The 18,934-nt window shown below is 51.7% G+C and overlaps 1 protein-coding gene across 1 annotated transcript in view; it reads left to right on the top strand.

Moving 5' to 3' along the window:
• The window catches only part of Pde6d (phosphodiesterase 6D), a 17,522-nt gene extending 10,248 nt beyond the window's left edge, over positions 1-7,274 (top strand). The window contains exons 2-5 of the mRNA XM_010631754.3: positions 4,054-4,315; positions 4,581-4,706; positions 5,111-5,216; positions 7,172-7,274. Coding sequence (XP_010630056.2) covers positions 4,054-4,315; positions 4,581-4,706; positions 5,111-5,216; positions 7,172-7,253 — 576 coding nt within the window. The 3' untranslated portion in view covers positions 7,254-7,274. The remainder of the gene's footprint in view (positions 1-4,053; positions 4,316-4,580; positions 4,707-5,110; positions 5,217-7,171) is intronic.
• The last annotated feature ends 11,660 nt before the right edge of the window (positions 7,275-18,934 follow it).

Below are 18,934 nucleotides of genomic sequence, written 5' to 3'. Positions count from 1 at the left end.
TTTTTTTTTTTTTTTTTTTTTTTTGAGGCAGGGTCTCACTATGTAGTTGAGAGTGACCTGGAACTCACTATGCAGCCCAGGCTGGTCTCAAACTCGCGGCAGTTCTGCCTCAGCCTCCCAAGTGCTGGGATTACAGGCGTGTGCCACCTCGTCTGGCTTTTCTTATATAGATGTTTCTTATAGTAGGGCATTGCCCCTTTCCTTGTCATATTATAGATATCTTTGTAATTTTTCATTTAACTTTATCATGATTTGGAGTTATAAAAGGTTGTGGTTTTTTGTTTTGTCTTGTTTTGAAGAGAGGGTCTCCCTATGTAATTCAGGTTGGAGGGCCAGCGATTCAGCTCAGTGGCTCTGCCACCTTCCTCATAATTCAAGTTGGCCTTGAACTCACTATGTAGCGCAGGCTGGTCTCAGACTTGTGATCCTCCTGCCTCAGCCTCCTGAGTGCTGGAATTACAGGTGTGTATCGCCACACCTGGAAAATTTTTTAATCGAATTTCTTCTGACCTCCAACCCCAGCCTTAACCCCTCCTACTAATACCATGCAAGTCCAGAACTTTCTCTGTAGAATTACATATGCTTTAGTCTTTATGATATATTGTTTTGCTCTTCTGCTTAGAGAGGCCTTTCTTTTCCTTTGATCACCTAAATATTCACCAGTATTTTCCTTATTTCTAATTCTTGAGGCCAGTTGGAGTATATTGCAATACAAAATAACAATTTTTCTACACTGACTTAGAATTTAGCATGTATAAAGATATATAATGGTTAAAAGAAAACATATAATGGTTATACCTAGATTTTCTAATGTATTCATCTATTCAATACCATACAGTTGTTGCAAGTTTAAAGACTATTTTGGTGTACTTAGTGATGCCCATGCTGCCACCTCATGCTGTACACGCATGTTTTTTCCCCATTCCATCCTTGAAATTGTTAAAGAGCAAACACTCTTCGCCTTCTCTCTAAAATAAAGCCAGCCAGGCATGGTGGCGCACACCTGTGATCCTAGCACTAGGTGGATCGGTGTGAGTTCGAGGCCAGCCTGGGGTACACAGCCTGCATCTCACTCACTGATATAAAGCCAGTTTACTCCTTCAAGTTTCCGTACGAAATACCTTTATTTTGTAGTTACCCAGTTCAGAATCACCATCCCCAGCTCTGTCCACACGTTCTCCCCCACTTTCACAACCTGGAGTTCTCAGGGTGAGAAATAAATACCCAACCACAGAAGACAAAAACAGGGCTCCCCAAGGCTCCCGCTCCTGGCCCTGCTGAGCAGGTCCTCTTTCACTTCACCTGCATCACTCCTGATTGAAGTTACTGCTGTCCTTGGGGGTAGTGGAGTAACGTACTCCGGGGGGTGTGGGTGGGTGTGGGTGTGGACACGGGCAGGCGCACTGGGGCTAAGACCAGGGCCCTGAGCGCTACCACTGGGTGACTCCGTCACTCCATTCCCACTGATAGCTTTACTCTTAATTCTTAAGGAAAAAAATTTGAGTGACAGGGTTTAAACTGCAGTAGAGTGAATCGGTGGGGTAGTGAAGGCCACAGAGAAAATTATTTCTTTTCAAAAAATTTTTTAAGACAGGGTCTTGGTATATAGCTCAGGCTGACCTTGAACTCACTGTGTAGCGCAGCCTGGCCTCGAACTCACAGCGATCCTCCTGCCTCAGCCTCCTGAGTGCTAGGATTTCAGGTGTGCATTAACATGCCTGGTTTAAGCTTCATTTTGAAATAACTTTAGACTTATAAGAAGTTGCAGAAATAACACAGTGCATCGACACGTACCTTTCATCCAGTGCCACTGGGTGCTGATGCTTCACATAGCCGCAGTGTAGTCAACACTTGACCTTAGCCAAAAGGCTGAGAAGCGATAGCCGCAGTGCAATCAAAAGCAAGGAGTCAGTGCCGCCATAGAGCACTAACTGCTGCTTTACCTGGACCCCTGCGCTCTCTAGTTTTCCAGAGTTCATCTGATGAATACACAGTGCTGGAACCTACTGCTTTTCATCTGTCCTGTTTACAGTCAGGTCCAGCCATCACAGATATATGTCAATCAAAAATGTTTAGGAGGGCTGGGGATTTAGCTCAGTGTCTCAGCGCAAAGTCCTGATTTGGATCACGGTGCCAAAAAAAATCTTAAGGAGCTGGGCGTGGCGGTGCACACCTGTAATGCCAGCACTCAGGAGGCTGAGGCAGGAGGATTGCCCAAATTCTAGGCCAGACTGGGTTACATAGTAAGACCCTGTCTCAAAACAAACAAAAACAAATAAATGCTTTTAACCAGAATGCTTAGTGTTGAAATTCTTTCACACTGAAGATAAATATGTAGTGTCAGAGCACAGTCATTGATAATAAAACCAGCTAGACTGATATGTATAAATGAGTGAATAAATGGGCAATGAGACAAGGATGAACGCAGGGAACACCCCCCAGGGGCCAGATGGGAAGTGACAACGATGGTGAATAACAGCTAGTGGTCGGCTTCCTGAGGCCCAGGCCCTGTGCCAAGCGCTGGGCGGAAGCGCGGGCCTCGGGTCCTCTAACCACACAGGTCCCGCCTGCCTCAGGGCGGCAAAGCCCCGCTTCCCCTCTGCCATCAGCCTCAGAGCTTTTCTGTGGAGCTCTGAGAACCCAAGGTGAGGGTGCAGGGACAACGCGGGTCGCATCTGCAACTTCCCTGGGCCTCTGTGCCTTCCTGTGCTGGCCCTGTCTCCTGGGTCCTACATGGCATCTTAGCTGTGTCTTGTCATTCTTGTCGCTCTCGAAGCCTGCTTCACATCCTTCTCTGTGTCCCCGTCTCTCTCCTCTGTGCCCACTGTGCCTCCCTCACACTCCTAGACTCCCCTGCTTCCGGGGCGTCTCCTTCCTCCCATTGGCCCGTGTGGCGCTGGGATGTACAGTGGGTCTGTTTATTAGTGAGGCCGCAGCGTGCTGACGCACACCTGTAATGCCAGCTGTCCAGAGGCAGAGGCAGGAGGATCTCGGCAAGTCAGGGTCTCCCTAAATTGCGAAATTGCCCTGCCAAGGTTCAGACTTCCGTCAGCCCCCGGTCTGCAGGGATTACAGCTGTATGCCACCATGCCTGCCTTAAATACTTTAAGCTCTTTTATCCTACTTCCTGTAGTCACCTCTCAAGGAAATCCAGCACCCTATTCATCGCATTCCAGCCCCCAAGCATCCCATGGACACACACGCACCCACGAGTGGAGGCTTCCGGTGCGCCCAGGTCTCCTGTCTTGAATATTTATGGGATATTTACTTCCTGTTTACCTTTCCAAGGCTGTACACTTCGCAGGCTGTGGGTTTTGCTGTGAAGCTTACTAATTTGCTCCACAGTTTATCTGGAGATGATTTTACGTTCATCTGTCAGAACGCGCTTTTATTCTGCCAGGTTCCAAACAAGAAAATGCCACTACCGGAAGCAGCCGGAGGCTCCCCGCAGTAGTACAGGGCTCCTCTGAGCCCATCCGCCCGGCAAAACACCATGGAGCTTTCAATGAGCAGAGAGACCGGGCTGACCCAGAGGGTGGTGTTTATAAATAGTACCCTAGCCCCTCCTTTAGAGCTTCTCCACCTAATCCTCCTCTCTCAAGACTGGAGATGGCCTGACCTTTGAGTCTTACAACACTGCCTCCTTTTCTCTGAAAAATCTGGTGAGCAAAAAGCTGTTAAAGCAATATGTTTTAGCTGGGCCTGGTAGGGCACACCTGTAGTCACACAGGAGGCTGAGGCAGGAAGATCTCCAGGTTTTTTTTTTAACTAGAGAAACATTTCATGTAAGATATACAAATATATAAAAATGTACAAGATTGGCTTACAACGGCTGTCCAGAGTCAGGTGTGGATGTGTGCAAAAGGTCCATCTGCACACTGGAGACCCAAAAGATCCGGCCAGAGGGCTGGAGCTCACTTAGTGTCCTGTGCAAGTTCCTATTAGGAGGCCAAAGGGGCTGTGCTGGAGGCTGGTTTCTGTACTGGAAGCCAGAAGACAAGTTCGCAGGTGAAGGTGGAACTCCTCCAAAGAGGAGCTCTAGTTTGAGGCTAGTCTGGGCTACACAGGAAAATTCGGTCTCAAGAAAACAGAAACGGGCAGGTGTGGTGGCACACTCCTGTAATCCCCGCACTTAGGAGGCTGAGGCAGGAGGAAACAAAAGTTGACCCCAGTGGACAGACTAGAAACCGCTTCCTGGCCTCTCTTTCCTTAATCCCTCTGGTCAGCAACTGGATGAACCTTCGGGACGCTGAGACAGGGAAGATTCTCTGGCAAGGAACGGAAGACCTGTCCGTCCCTGGTGTGGAGCATGAAGGTACCGTCCAAGTCCTGGGCCCTGGGGCTGAGTTGGGACCACAAAGGGGCGGGTGGCCTCCAGTGCCAGGCACAAATCCACCACTGCTGCTGACGTGGACAGGCCCTCACATTTCTTTCTCCTAGGTAAAAGCCAGGTAAAGAGAGCAGGGAGGGTGCAGGAGGCCTGTCCGGGTGACTCAGGGTCACTTCAAATGTCATCCTGGAGCAAGGCTCGGCCGGACCGCACCAGCATCACATGGTTCCATTTCTTTTTCTCTCATCAGCCCGCGTTCCCAAGAAAATCCTCAAGTGCAAAGCGGTGTCTCGAGAGCTGAACTTCTCCTCGGCGGAGCAAATGGAAAAGTTCCGCCTGGAGCAAAAGGTTTACTTCAAAGGCCAGTGCCTAGAAGGTATCCACTGCCCGCCCACCAGGAGAGCGGTTGCTTCACCGCTCAGCTTGCTGCAGAGCCTGAGGACCCCGTGAGACAAAGCAGAGCAAGGCCTCGGGAGCCGGGCAAGCGTGGCCCATGTGGCACCCACACAGCACCTTGGCCAGGGCCTGAGACAGGAGCCACGTGCAGCATCATTGGGCACGGTGGCCAGCAGGGCCGAGAGTCCAGGGGAGGGGCCTGTCCGAAGTCCGCGGCGCAGCCCCTTAGGCCCTGGAGCGGGAGGAGGAGAGGTGTGGCAGCTTGGGAAGCCCAGCAGGCCTTTAGGGTTCTGAGCAGGATGAGGACCCCTCTCCGGAGGGGACAGAGGACCCTTAAACTTTAGGCAGGGTGTCTGCTCACCCAACTTCTCCTTTCTCCCTCAGAGTGGTTCTTCGAGTTTGGCTTTGTGATCCCCAACTCCACAAACACCTGGCAGTCCTTGATAGAGGCTGCCCCCGAGTCGCAGATGATGCCCGCCAGCGTCCTCACGTGAGTGCAGCGCAGCGCTGGGTAGGGCCTGCGGGCACGGAGCCTCCTCCCTGAGAAAGGCCAGCATGGCAGGGCAGAAAGGATCAGAGGAGACCACAGTCCCTGATGCCCCAGCCTGCCTGCCACCCTGACAGTGACAGCCCCCGCAGCCTGAGGCCCTCACCTCACAGAGCCCCACCAGACCCGGCAGGGGACTGGCTCCTTCCTGCCTGCCATCCCCTGGCATCCCCAGGCTGTGTCACCACAGCACCACCTGCCAGTCCTAATGCTGTCCTAGAGGAAGAGGTTTGGTTACATGTCTTCAGAGACTCACTTACAATTTAATAGTTATACTTTCCGTTGGGCCTGGTGGCGCATCCCTGTAATCCCCCAGCACTCGGGAGGCTGAGGCAGGAGGATCTCTGTGAGGTTGAGACCAGCCTGGGCTACATAGTGAGCTCCAGGTCAGTCTCAAGTACATAGTGAGACCCTGTCTCAAAAAAAAAAAAAGTTATACTTCCTTCTCAGAGAAAAGTTGATTTGTTCTTTGTCCAAAAACACTGTCAGTAACTGCCCACCTACCATTTTATCTTGGGAAAAGACATTAGTGTTTCAAATATTTAGGAGGCCTAAGAGGGTAGCTCACTGCTGGAGCATGCCTGGCATGAGACCCTGGGTTCCCTTACACTGCAAAAGCAGTTATTCTCTGGGTGTGGTGGTGCACACCTACACTCCCAGCATTCAGCATTCAGGAGGCTGAGGCAGGAGAATCGCCAAGTCTAGCAAGACCTTGGGCTACACACAAGACCCTATCTCAAAAACAACAACAATAAAAAGTTTTAATAACCCTAAGCACCTTCTAGAGAACTAGCCCCCTCAAAAAAGAACTAGTCCCACAGATAATTGAGAAAATAAGAGTGAAGGCTGCGGGGTGGCATAGTTGAGACTGACCTGGAACTCACTATGTAGCCCAGGCTGGTCTCGAATTTACAGTGATCCTCCTGCCTCAGCCTCCCCAGTGCTGAAATTACAGGCGTGCGCCACCACACCCGGCCTATTTACTTTTTTTTAAACAAGTTTTTTCTTCAATAGATTTTTCATTATAGGGCCAGGGATTTAGCTCAGTGGAGCTTCATCTGCATCACAAGTGCAAGGTCCTTAGTTTGATCCTCGGATACTAGAAAAAAAAAAAATGGGATGTTTTTATTACAGTAGTAGCATGTAGGGCTGGGAATCAGACCAGCACCTTCCACATACCAGCCACACACACTACTGCTGCTCTGTACCCTGTCAGTTCATCCAATTCTGAGCACCTTAGTTACCTGTTTTATGATTAATTACAAGAGGAATGTCACTCCTGATTAATTAACTAACCTGTGAAGCCTAGGGTTGTGCAAGAGGGATTGCTTTTCCTGCCCTGGAGATGGACCCCAGCCCCGGTAGGGCATACATTTTGTATACTTCATTAACTTCTTTAGTTTTGGTTTTTGAGGTAGGGTCTTGCTATGTAGTTCAGGCTGGCCTTGAACTTTTGGGTGATCCTCCTGCCTCAGCCTCCCAAGTACTGGGATTCTAGGCATGCGCCACTACACTTGGCTTATTACATTTGACTTCTGGGCCAGGCCTGATTTCTTTCAAGTACTAAAACCAGTCCATCTGTGAGATCATCTTCAAGCTATGTCCTACCTTCCACAGAAACACCGTGTTGCTTAACTTGTGAGAATACCCAAAAACAGTCGCCCGTGACTCAGTGAGCGGTTGGCTGGTCCCAGTTCCTCCCACGTTAGCCCTCAGGCATGGAGAGGCTAAGAAGGGAGCAAGGACCAGAGGAGCTGGGCGGGCGGCTGGGCAGGGGCTCTCTCTCGGGACCCTCTCTTGGGTGGGGGTCCAACCAGGACGGCCTTGGAGCCCCACCCCGGCCGAAGCTGCACTCTGGGCTCATGCTGTCTCTTGCCCTCTCTCCTTTCTGCTCGCAGCGGGAACGTCATCATAGAAACAAAGTTTTTTGACGACGACCTTCTCGTAAGCACATCCAGAGTGAGACTTTTCTACATTTGAGTGAAGAATTTGTGTGCACTTCATGAATTTGGGGCTTGGAGGGAGGAGGAAACTTTTGTTTTTCCTCCGCGTTTGAGTTTTGACCCCTCGGCCCGACTCCCCGACGCAGACGCCCCACACCGGGGGCGCCCTGCACAGGTAACCAGGCTCTTTCTCCCCAGCTGCCACCTCCCACTGCCTGGGCCTCTCTGGCCCACACGGACTCTGTCCTGGCGCGAGCAGGGAAACGGCCGCTGTCCGCCGCCACCGCGCCTGTCACCTGCTGCCGCCACCTTGGCCGGAGGCTCCCTTTGGCCCTGGGTTTTGAAAAACTTCACATTTCTGCCCCACGTTTAACTTTTTCCTACCATTTCTATTTCATACATCTCATACATTTAACTTGTAAAATAGACTGATACTATTATTTCATAATGTAATTAAAACATGAATTAAAAGATTCCTACGTCTTTAGCATGGTATGGCTTCCATCCTCCTTCCTCTGGCGCCTGAACCTGGCCTGGCCCTGGAAATGAAGATGCTTCTCCATTCGAGGAGCTGGGCTGTGGTTACTCGGGCGGCCGACCCATCCTCCTATCCCTGAGCAGCCCCCAGCTGCTGCTCCCAGAGTGTCCTCTCGAGCGGAGCGCAGGATGGGGAGTGTCCCGCCGGAGGCTGGAAGGGGCGTGGCAGCAGCGCTTCCAGGTCTGAAGCAAGGGAGAAAGCCAGGACCTCCTCTGAGTGCCATAGGCTCTGTGACCCCTTATCGATACCAACCATTAAGTTTCCTGAGAACTGGGCGCAGTGGCACTCAGGAGGCTGAAGCAGGAAGATCTTGGGCAGGAGGCCAGCCTGTACTGCGTAGCGAGTCCCTGTCTCCAAAAAGAAGTCTTCTGGTAACCAGACTAGCAGCTGTGAGGCTGAGGACAAGTTGTTCCCCTGGAGAGGCAGGTCTGTCTACCATGCTCCCGGCCCCTGAGTTCCTACTGTCCATCCAGTACCCAGCTTCGAGTGTGAAAAGTCCTGTGTGTCTGTGTTCCGGTACTTGCACCATCTTTCCATGATGATTCTGTTCCTTGAGTTCCATCACTGTCTTCACAAGCTTTTTGTTTGTTTGTTTGTTTGTTTGTTTGAGACAGAGTCTCACTGTATCATCCAGGCTGACCCTGTACCACTGTGTATCCCAGGCTGACTTCGAACTCGCAATCCTCCTGCCTCAGCCTCCCCTGTGCCAGGGTTACAGGCATGCACCACGACGCCTGGCTTCAAAAGTGATGTCTTGCCAGGAAGGATGGCATGTACTTGTAATCCCAGCATACTAAGGAGACTGAGGCTGGAGAATCACTGTGAATTCAAGACCAGCCTGAACTACACAGTGAGACCCTATCTCCAAGAAGCAAAAATGCTGGTCAGATGATCCCAAGAGTGAAGACATAATGAGCTGTAGTTTTGGCAGGTGGATGTAGTCTGCAGCCCAGTGGCTTCTACCACAGCTGTGATGAACCCAGGGAGGCCTGGACTGCTGGATGGTCTTGGCTCGCATACCTTTCCGAGGGACCCCGAGGCACCGATGCTCACGCAGATGTTCCATGGGCTTCCTTAACTTTCAGAGGAAACAGCAATGATGAACATCGTTCAAACAGCTAGCAGCTCGAAGGGCCGGGGATTTAGCTCAGTGGTGCCGCTGCCTGCCTTGCATGCCCAAGGCCCCGAGTTGGATCCCCAGTACCAAAGAAAAACAAAGAACAGCTAGTTTGAGAGGCCAAGTTCCACCGTGGGTTGCACTTTGAAGTATCTTGGGGAAATCAGGATCTCAGAAGTCTCGGCAATGCAAAGTGAGCGCCCAGAGAGAGTCCATATGCAGGAGAAGCAAGGGGGTGTCCACCTGACATCCAACGCCGGGTCCAGCACTCACGACTGCATACGGTTGCCACTCATGGGGCTTAAAAATGAACCGAGCTAGGGTAAAATACCTAAGGAGCTTTTCTGACCTGCTTTTTTTTGGGGGGGCGGGGGTTGAGACAGGGTCTTACTATGTACTTGAGACTGACCTGGAACTCACTATGTAGCCCAGGCTGGTCTGGAACTCACAGGGATCCTCCTGCCTCAGGCTCCGAGTGCTGGGATCATAGGGGTGCGCCACCACTCCTGGCCCTTCTGACCTACTTATTTAAAAGAGAAGAGTGTTTTGCTGGCCTGGGTGCACTATAAAAATTTCCTGAGACACTAGGGCTATGGTGAACACAGAAAGCCAGGGCCTCCGGTGGATGTCAGTCAGAGACAGGCATCACCACCCACAGCAGGAGCGCCGCAGGGCACCCACTTCCGGCCTGCACAGCAGCCAGCTGCTGTCACCATGGTATTCCTGCACTAGCGCAAGGAGATGCAGGCAAAGGGCAAGGCGACTCCTGCAGTCCGCCTTGGCTCTGTAAGTGTCGTAAGGGGCTTACTCAAGCTGTCCCCCAAGCAGCTCCGCTCCAACACCGGATGATGAGCCCAGTCATTGTCACTGAGCGTCTAACGTAGATTATAATTAACCGGTTTTGGCTAAGTTATGTGCCTCAGAGATTACACAGTGCTCTCTGAACATTGTATGGGACACAGGCCACCCTTGTGTAATCAAGCTGTGGATGATTAGTCCACCTACTTACAGAATTTAAGGTTGCCTTTTACGGCTTCACGTTCATACAACATGGAGTGTGCTCTTCTCTTTCTCAGTACTGGATAATGAACACAGGGCACTTGTACTGGGCTGCATCCCCAGCTTTTTTTTTTTTTTTTTTTTTTTTTTTTGAGACAGGGTCTCACTATGTAGTTGAGACTGACCTGGAACTCACTGTGTAGCCCAAGCTGGTCTCGAACTCACAGTGATCCTCCTGCCTCAGCCTCCCGAGTGCTGGGATCACAGGCATGCACCACCACACCCAGCCCTAGCCATTCTTTATTATTTTTTATTTTGAGACAGGGTCTTGCTATACCACTAAGTCACTTAGTTTGTGAACTTGGAATCTGCCTGCCTCAGCTTCCCAAAGAGCTGAGATTACAGGCATGGACCACCATGCCCGGCTCATTTCTTCCCATTTATAGTGCATTTTTGGCCAGGCATGTTATATAAGTGGAGTCTACTCCTTGATTAAGCTTAGAATCTTAATAACCTAGCCAGGTGTGGTGGCACACAACTGCAATCCCAGCACTCAGGCAGCTGAGGCAGGAGGGTCACTATGAGTTTGAGACCAGCCGGGGTTACATAGTGAGTTCAAGGCCTGACTGAACTACATACCAAGACCCTGTCTTTAAAAAAAAAAATTCACCAGGGATTTAGCTCAGCGGTTCGGTGGCCTGCCTTGCAAGCGCCAGGACGCAAGTTCGATCCCTGGTACCAAACAGAAAAAACTGAAAAGAAATAAGAAGGCCAGGAATATAACTCAGTCGCCCAGCACCTGCTTGGCAAGTGCAAGGCCCTGACTTCAATTCCCAGTACAAAAAAAAAAAAAGAATCCAGATTTCTCCCACCAGATGTCTACCGATGGAGTAGGTGGTGCCTGGGTATTGAACCAAGTTCGAACCACGCTGGATATGTTCTCTACCACTGAGCTACTGCCCCAGCTCACTACCGACCTTGATTGGCTTGTACTCAGCAACAGTCTCCAGTTTGTTCGATAAAACTAGGTCAAGGTTATAGCCAGTTTTTCTAGGACGACTCCAAGAAAACAACGGTACACTTACTTGAGAGCACACATTTTGCTGGACCCAGCGGTACAAATCTGTACTCCCAGCTACTGCAGGATGAGGCAGAAGGATTGCTTGAGCCCAGGAATCCATCCGGGCAACATAGTGTGACCACCTCCACCCTCTCAAAAATAAAAAAGATGCCGGGGGAGGTGGTGCACGCCTGTTATCCCAACCACTTGAGAAGCTGTGCAGAAGGATCGCCATGAGTTCGTGGCCAGCCTAGGCTACATAGTGAGACCCTGTCTCAAAAATATATATATTTTATATTGAAGCAATTTTATGCCTATAGTAATCTTCAAACACTGTGGACTACGATTGTCATGTGGCACTGAATTCTACAGCCATGGCATTCTTGGAGGACAAATACATTCTCTGCCCCAGAGCACCTCCGTGGTCTCCTCCAGGAACCCCACCAGGAACCTACCACAACTGGCTAACCACTGAAGAGTTTGTTTCTTTCCTTAGCACTGGGGATGGAACCCAGCGGTGTTGCACTACTGAGACACATCCCCAGCCTTTAGTTTTCACTTCGAGCCAGGGTCTCACCACGTGCTCCAAGTGGGATTTGAATTTGAAATCCTCCTGCCTCAGCCTCCCCAATCCTGGGATTACAGGCATGTGCCGCTGGGCTGGGCTTCTAACCACTGAAATGTTGTCTCCCTTTGTGGCTTTGGTAGGCCCTGAGCAGCCCCCGTCAGTCGCCCACCGGGTCCCCTCCGTCTCCTCTTCCACATCCCCCACTCCTCTCTCCGGACCATGGTCTCAGTGTTTGTGTCTCCCAAATTCGCATTGAAACTCTATCCCCCAAGGTGACAGTGTCAGGATGCTGGGTCTGGGGGCCGAGAACCTCCTGTGCTGTCACTTGTCAGGACATGGCAAGGACAGCGAGGAGCTGTCCCTGGAGCCCCCAGGGCCAGAGCTGTGGAAATAAACCTCTCAAAGCCACGCCGTGAAAGTGATGGACACAGTTTTTATCTCACCTTCCCCGTCCTCTTCGCCAAGTGGTCCCCTAGCTCCAGAAGCGACTGGAACTTACCCAGCCCCGTCTGTCCAGTGCCACACGCTGAGAGGAAACTGAACGGTGGTCACGCTTCACAGCAGCTGTGACACCGACAGACACCCAGTGTTTTGTTTTGCTTTTCATAGAGCACTTTGAAATTGAAAGACGCCAAATGGTCATGTGGATTGCTCTCCTGCCTTGTTTCTTTCTTTGCTTGTTGTTTACTTCCTTCTTTCCCTCCTTTATTTTGAGGCGGGCACCGGGGATCAAACTCAGGACCTTGCGCTTGCGAGGCAGGCGGCAGAACCACTGAGCTAAATCCCGGCCCTCTTTCTTTTTCCCTTCTCTTTCTTTTGTTTTCCTCGATGACTATGAAAATTTTAGAAAACAGCCAGTCACAGTGACACATGCCTATAGCCTCAGTTACTTAGGAGAGGCTGAGGTAGGAGGATGGTTTAAACCCACAAGTTAAAGGGTGGGGGATTTAGCTCAGTGGTACTGTCGCCTGCCTCGCAAGTGCAAGGGCCTGAGTTTGATCCCTGGTGCCAAAACAAACAAATATAAAACCCCGCAAGTTCAAGACCCACCTAGGTAACACAGTGAGACCTATCAAAAAATAAAACAATTTAGAAAAAACTGACTCATAAAGAAAAAAACTTATAAGCCGGGCGTGGTGGCACATGCCTGTAATCCCAGCACTCAGGAAGCTGAGGCAGGAGGATCGCTGTGAGTTCAAGACCAGCCTGGGCTACATAGTGAGTTCCAGGTCAGTCTCAAGTATATAGTGAGACCCTGTCTCAAAAAACCAAATAACAAAGAAAAAAAATGTATAATTCTGTCACCCAGAAGTGACAGTATGGTGGCTAGTAATTTGGGATTAATGATTTTTCTGTTTTGTTTTGTTTTGTTTTCCATACCAGAGATCAAACTCAGGACCTTGTGCTTGTAAGGCAGGCACAGTGCCTCTGTGCTAAATCCCCAGCCCAATTTTTCTGTATTAGGATTAGATTACATTGTAGACATAATTCCTTTGTGTTTTTGAGACAAGGTCTCGTCAAGTTGTCCAGGTGGGATTTGAAGTTACAATCCTCCCGCCTCAGCCTCCCAAGTTCTCACAGGCTTGTGCCACCGTGCCTGGCTTTGTAGACACAATAGTGTATCAACTTTTCCCCCCCTCTAGACATTTTAAAAGAAGCTTTTCTCTACTTTACTCCAAATTTCTTGGCCAGGCATGGTGGCACACACCTGTACTCCTCGGAAGATTGAGGCTGGAAGATTGCTGCAGGTTCCAGGCCAGCCTGGGCTACATGGTGAGACCCTGTCTCAAAAAACCAAAAAACCCCACAGATAAACAGAAAGAAAACTCCTTGCAGCCGTGGAACTCACATTAACAGTTAGCAGGGTTACTTCTAGAGAGGGTGCTAGGGAAGGGCTTAAAGCCATGAGATGAGCCTAGAGCGCTTTCCTGTATTTAAAGAGAATCTTCACAGCTCTTCCTGACCCTGGTTGTACCCACCGAGCCCTCGTGCTCCCGCCTAGGAGCAGCGGCCATCTCTGTCGCCCTGACCAGCAGGCTGCCATGGACACCTGGCTCTAGAACCTTCCTCAGCGGTCCTGATTGGCTCCCTAGGGTGGCTTCCTGGCAGTGGAATTTCTAGGTCAAAAATACATGTGCAGACTTTCTGGATCTTCACAGAAGCTCAAATGGTTTCCAGAAAGATTCAGAGCATCTTTACCTTTTGCTGTTCTCAGACCTGTGGTCTCAAGGACCTCCTTGGCCAAGCGCAGCGGCCTCAGGCACATCCTCCTAGAGATGTCACCAGCTGTTTGGATCGGGGCTGTGCAAGTCAGCCTTCTGGACACCAGGGTCCTTCTGGATGTTATAGGCTCTATTGAAAAAAATTCAGGTCACATAAATTCAGAGAGAATGGCGCGTTAAACCTTTCTCTTGGAGGCTCAACACTGCAAGGCCCAGTGAATCTTGTGAAAAGAAAACCCTTGTTATAAGCCGGACATGGTGGTGCACACCCATCATCCAAGCACTAGGGAGGCTGAGGCAGGAGGATTGCTATGAGTCTAAAACTACCCTGAGCTACATAGTGAGTTCACAGGCAGTCTGAATTACATAGTAAGATCTTGTCTCAAAAAAACCAATTAAAAAAATAAAAAGAAGAGAAGAGAACCCTTGTCAGGTCACCTAGCAAGCAGGACAGGTCCCACCTCCTGCCCCTTGGGGCAGAATTACCAGGCTGCCTGAAGGGGGGGGGTCTCTGCTCTTCTGCAGGAGTAGTTCAAACAGGAGCACAGGGGGCCACAGGACCAGGGGCCACTGTGGGCTGGAGACGAGGTGGCTGCCCCAGAGCACGGAGTTCCGGGCAGGACTCTGCAGCTGAGTCCACTGAGCTCCTCCCCAAGATCAGAAACCAGTGAGGAGAGGGCCCTGCGCCGGTCTTCATGCTGCTGCTGTTTCTGGAGGCCTGGCCGGTCTTGCGGACTGCAGCTTGGAGCCCTGATTTTCCCTCAGTACTAGTGAGGCTCTTTCAGTTACGGGCAACAGAGGATCAGATGGGAGCCAGCCTGTGCTAGGAGGGCTGAATGAGAAGCCAGAGACCGAGCGGCTTCAGGCACAGGGGACTGGACTCAGCAAAATCACAGGTTGCGGTTCCTCTTCCTCTACCTCAGCTCTCCTCCTCTTGGAGGGGCCCGAAGTCTTCATTTCTTGGTCTCTTTGGGGCTTCATTTATTTATCTATTTTTGAGACAAGGTCTTACTATGTAGTGCAGGCTGGCCTTGAACTCAGGACGATCTTCCTGCCTCAGCCTCCAAAGTGCTAGGATTATAGACTCGGGCCAGCACACCGGGGTTTGCCATCTCAGTCTCTTAAGTCTAAATCCCCAAGGGAAAAGAAACAAATATTTGGGCTGAGGATGTGGCTAGAGTAGTAGAACACTTTCCTAGCGTGCTCGAGGCCCAGCACCAACAGCAAAATAGGCAGAGGCAGAAGCAGAAGCAGAGACAGGGCCGGGCACGGTGGTGCACGCCTATAATACCAGCACTCTGGAGGCTGAGGCAGGAGGATAGCTGGGAGTTCAAGACCAGCCTGGGCTACATAGTGAGTTCCAGGTCAGTCTCAACTGCATAGTGAGACCCTGTCTCAAAAAAACCAAAAAATAAATACATAAGTAAGCAGAGACAGAGATCCAGGGCCAGCATCCCCATCCTTCCCATCAAGGATCCCAGAACTCATTCTAATTGGATGACTGTAGTCATGTGCCAGCTCTGAGCCAATCAGAATAGCCAGAGCCTTCGGGGCACTGATTGGCCAGAACCAAGTCATAGGTTCTACTAGGTGAGTGCAAGTAGGGGACTTCTCCAAGTGGAAAACCAGACGCTGCTTCTGGGAACGATCCCCAAGAAGACGGCGAGGCATGGCAGTTGGTGGCAAACGCAGCAGATGTCCTCTGTGCCTTCCGGAGCCCTCACCACCAGCAGCATCTGCTCAGTGCCAGTGTGAGGTGGGACTGGTTCTCTTGTCACCCCGGGAGGCAGCGCTGGTGGAGGTCTCGGGAGAGGAAGCGTGAGCACACCTGTGTCCCGGCTTGGGCTGCCGGGTCAGCAGTGAAGTGGGGTGGGGTTGTCATGAGGTGCTTGTCACCTGGAGGAGACCGAGGTGAGCGGGCCCGGCCCACACCCAGGACACTGGCATCGGCCCGCGGGGCCTGAAGCGGCAGGTTGGCAGTGGATTCTGTCCCCCGCGAGGACAGGTTCTGCTCAGGGACCCGAGGCCAGGCTGGATCCTGACCCCGCGGAGCCAGCCCTGAGCCTCAGTCGGTCCCGAGATGGGCCCTCGGCTGCCCGGAGGGACGGCACGGAGAACGACACTCCGGTGTCTGACCCGCGTCGGCACGGAGAGGAAGCAGGACTTCTTGGAGTGGCCCGAAGTCTTGACTTCTTGGTCTCTTTGGGGTTTTATTTATTTATTTTATTTATCTATTTTTGAGACAGGGTCTCACTATGTAGTGCAGGCTGGGCCCGCGCTCGCGAAGGGGCTGCGTCCAGGACTGGACAGAACCGAGACGCGATGCCGGTCCTCTGACCACCAGAGGGCGCCCGTGCCCCGCTAATCCTCCAACCTGGGGCGGTCCAGTCCTGCCCAGGGGAGGGGATTTGGGGAGTGGGATGCTGGTCGTCCGGAACTCACTGGACAGGTTCCCCGGCTGAGTGCTAGGCTCAGCACTAGGGGACGGTGTGTTCTGGGAGCAGCCAGGGCGGTTGCGGGACAAACCTCTGCTGCAGCGACGGGTGGCCGCTGGGTCCCCACGCCTAGAGAGCCTGATAAGGCATCCCCAGCCTGGCTTGCGCCCCGCGCGATTGTCCCCATTTTGCAGAGGGGACTGAGGCCCCTGTTAACGTGACTGTGGCTGAACTGCTCGCGTCCTTCCTGGGGGATTGGGTGAGACTCGATGTGCGCTGCTCCCTCTCTTCAAGGTCCCCTCAATGCCACCTCCCCAGGGAAGCCCTCCTTGATTACCACAGGTCCCCCAAGTGTGAGGGGTTTATGAGCACCAAAGTGTGTGAGCACTGTGGAGTCACAAATACATATCCTGGGCTTTGTGTTTCCTTTTTTGTTTGTGGTGGTGCTGGAGTTTGGTCAGGGCCTCTACCACTAAACAACATCCCCAGTTTTTCTTGTTTTGGGGTTTTTTTTTTTTGTACCAGAGAATCTAACTCAGGACCTTGCATTTGCAAGGAGGGCAGCAGAACCACTGAGCTAAATCCCTGGCCCGTATTTTTAATTTGGGGGGGGGGTACCAGGGATCGAACTAGGGTCCTTGCACTTGCAAGTCAGGGGGCAGACCACTGAACTAAATCCCCAGCCTTCTTGGTCCTTTTTTTTGAGACAGGGTCTCACTGTGTAGTTGAGACTGACCTGGAACTCATTATGTAGCCCAGGCTGGTCTCGAACTCAGCGATCCTCCTGACTCAGCCTCACAATCGCTGGGACTACAGGCATGGGTCACCACGCCCAGTTTGGCCTTTTATTTTTAGACAGGATCTTGGGATCCTGCCTCAGCCTTGGGACTGCAGTAATTGGGATTACAGGGCCACCTCCTCCCTAGGCTCTTGTAGTGCAATCGGTAGGGCCTCAAAACCCAGGAAAAGTGCAGAAGTCTCAGCAGGACGGCCTGGAACTGCAGGGAGCTCTCCGGATAACCCAGTGTCCCCGACCTCCCCAGGGAGTGCACCGAAGGTGTGGGCGTGGCCAGTGCATTGGGCAGGGAAGGAAGGCATGCGGTAAACCCAAGTGGCTTCTCAGGCCCCGCCCCGACCTCCAACTGCACTGCCTGTTGGGACACCTCAGGCGAGACAGCCCCAGACACCGCCTCGGCTGAGACCTCAGCTCCACCGGTCACCCGCAAGCCTGTCGCCCCCTCCGGGAGGCCCCTCGTCCCCTGCCCACCTCCTCTCCTGGGGCGAGGGAGCTTCAGTCCTGCAGGATTTAGCTTGATCGCGGGGCTGGGTAAGCGGCACCGCCACCAGCCCAGAGACTAAAGGGCTGGCGACGACGAGGGCCACCACCAGAGGGCACCTCGTGGCCGGGCAGCCTGCACTGCACGAAGGTCTCCATGCTAAATGCCTACTTGGCCTGTGCCGGGGAGGGGCTCCACGGATCGGGGACCCATCTTGGACGACTCTCCGCTGTCGGGAACACCCCCAAATCATCACACCCGGGAGGGTCCTTGGTATCACTGCAGGGGCTGAACCAGAATGCAGCCAGCTGCACAGCCGGGGGTGGTGCCACACCCTGTAATCCCAACACTTGGAAGGCTGAGGTAGGGGAACACGGAGAGTCCAGCTTGGACTAGTGAGAATTATCTCTATGATTCTTTTTGGTACCAGGACCTTGGGCTTGCGAGGCTGGCACAGAACCACTGAGCTAAACCCCAAAAACACAGCCACAGATCAGTCCCCAATAACCCACACCAGACCCTGTGCACCCCCCAAAAAGCAACTTCATCTTCTATCCCCAAACCATCCATCCTCGTCCCGTCCCACAGATGCCTGAAGAAATTGAAACTCAAAAACCACACTCGAGACGGTATTGTTAGAACAACTCAGCAAAATAAAATTCCGGTTTATTGTTGGACAACATTGTTTCACACATACATCAAACAGGCCAAAAAAAATAAACAGCAACTTCATAGACAAAAAAAGGGAAAAAAGAAACCTTTTATCTTTGGCCTTTTTAACCATCTCATACAAACCAACTACTTATAGTACAGCTAAGTACATACACAAAAAAAGTTACTGGAATGCTCGGAATAAGATTGTTTTTTTGTTGTTGTTTTTGCTTTTTTTACAAGGTTTTTTTTCTCCTTTGAGATTATAATGAACATGGTCACACCACAAGTAAAGTCGGAAGTAGGACAGAGAATGCTCCGAAGGCTGGTTTGGTCATCCGCGATCATCAAAACTGGCTGACCCCTAACAATATGTACAAAAATATAAAATGTAAATAAAAAATACAAACAAATTTTCCTTTTTAAAGTACTTTTAAGAAAAAAAGCAGGGCCTTGGAAGTTTTGGTTCTTTTTCCTCCCCGGTTGCGAATTCGCCTTGTGGTTTGGTTGGGCGGTGGAGAGCGTGGTGTCTGCGGGTGGCGCTGCCCGGTGGGCGGGCGGGCGGCCTCTCTACTCGAAGGTGACCACGTTTAGATTCTGAGACGGGAAGTGGAGGGTGAATAGGTCACGGTGGCCTTTTTTAGTCTAACTTTCCTTTTTTGCTGTCTAGTCATCCTCGTCGGTTTTCTGCTTCTTGGTGTCAACTTCGTCATCCTGGGCAGAGAGGGAGCGTCAGCCCCGGTGGGCACCTGCCTGGCTCCCGCGGGGAGCAGAACCCACGGCCCCGGGACGCGCGCCTTCCCCAGGACAGCTGTGCGCGAGCCAGGGGGGCCGGAGGAGACCTACCTCGT

The sequence above is a fragment of the Fukomys damarensis genome, unplaced genomic scaffold, assembly GCF_012274545.1.
Source record: "Fukomys damarensis isolate Sample0158 unplaced genomic scaffold, DMR_v1.0_HiC HiC_scaffold_16, whole genome shotgun sequence".
Classification (NCBI taxonomy): Eukaryota; Metazoa; Chordata; class Mammalia; order Rodentia; family Bathyergidae; genus Fukomys; species Fukomys damarensis.
This window is presented reverse-complemented; position numbering and strand designations above follow the sequence as displayed.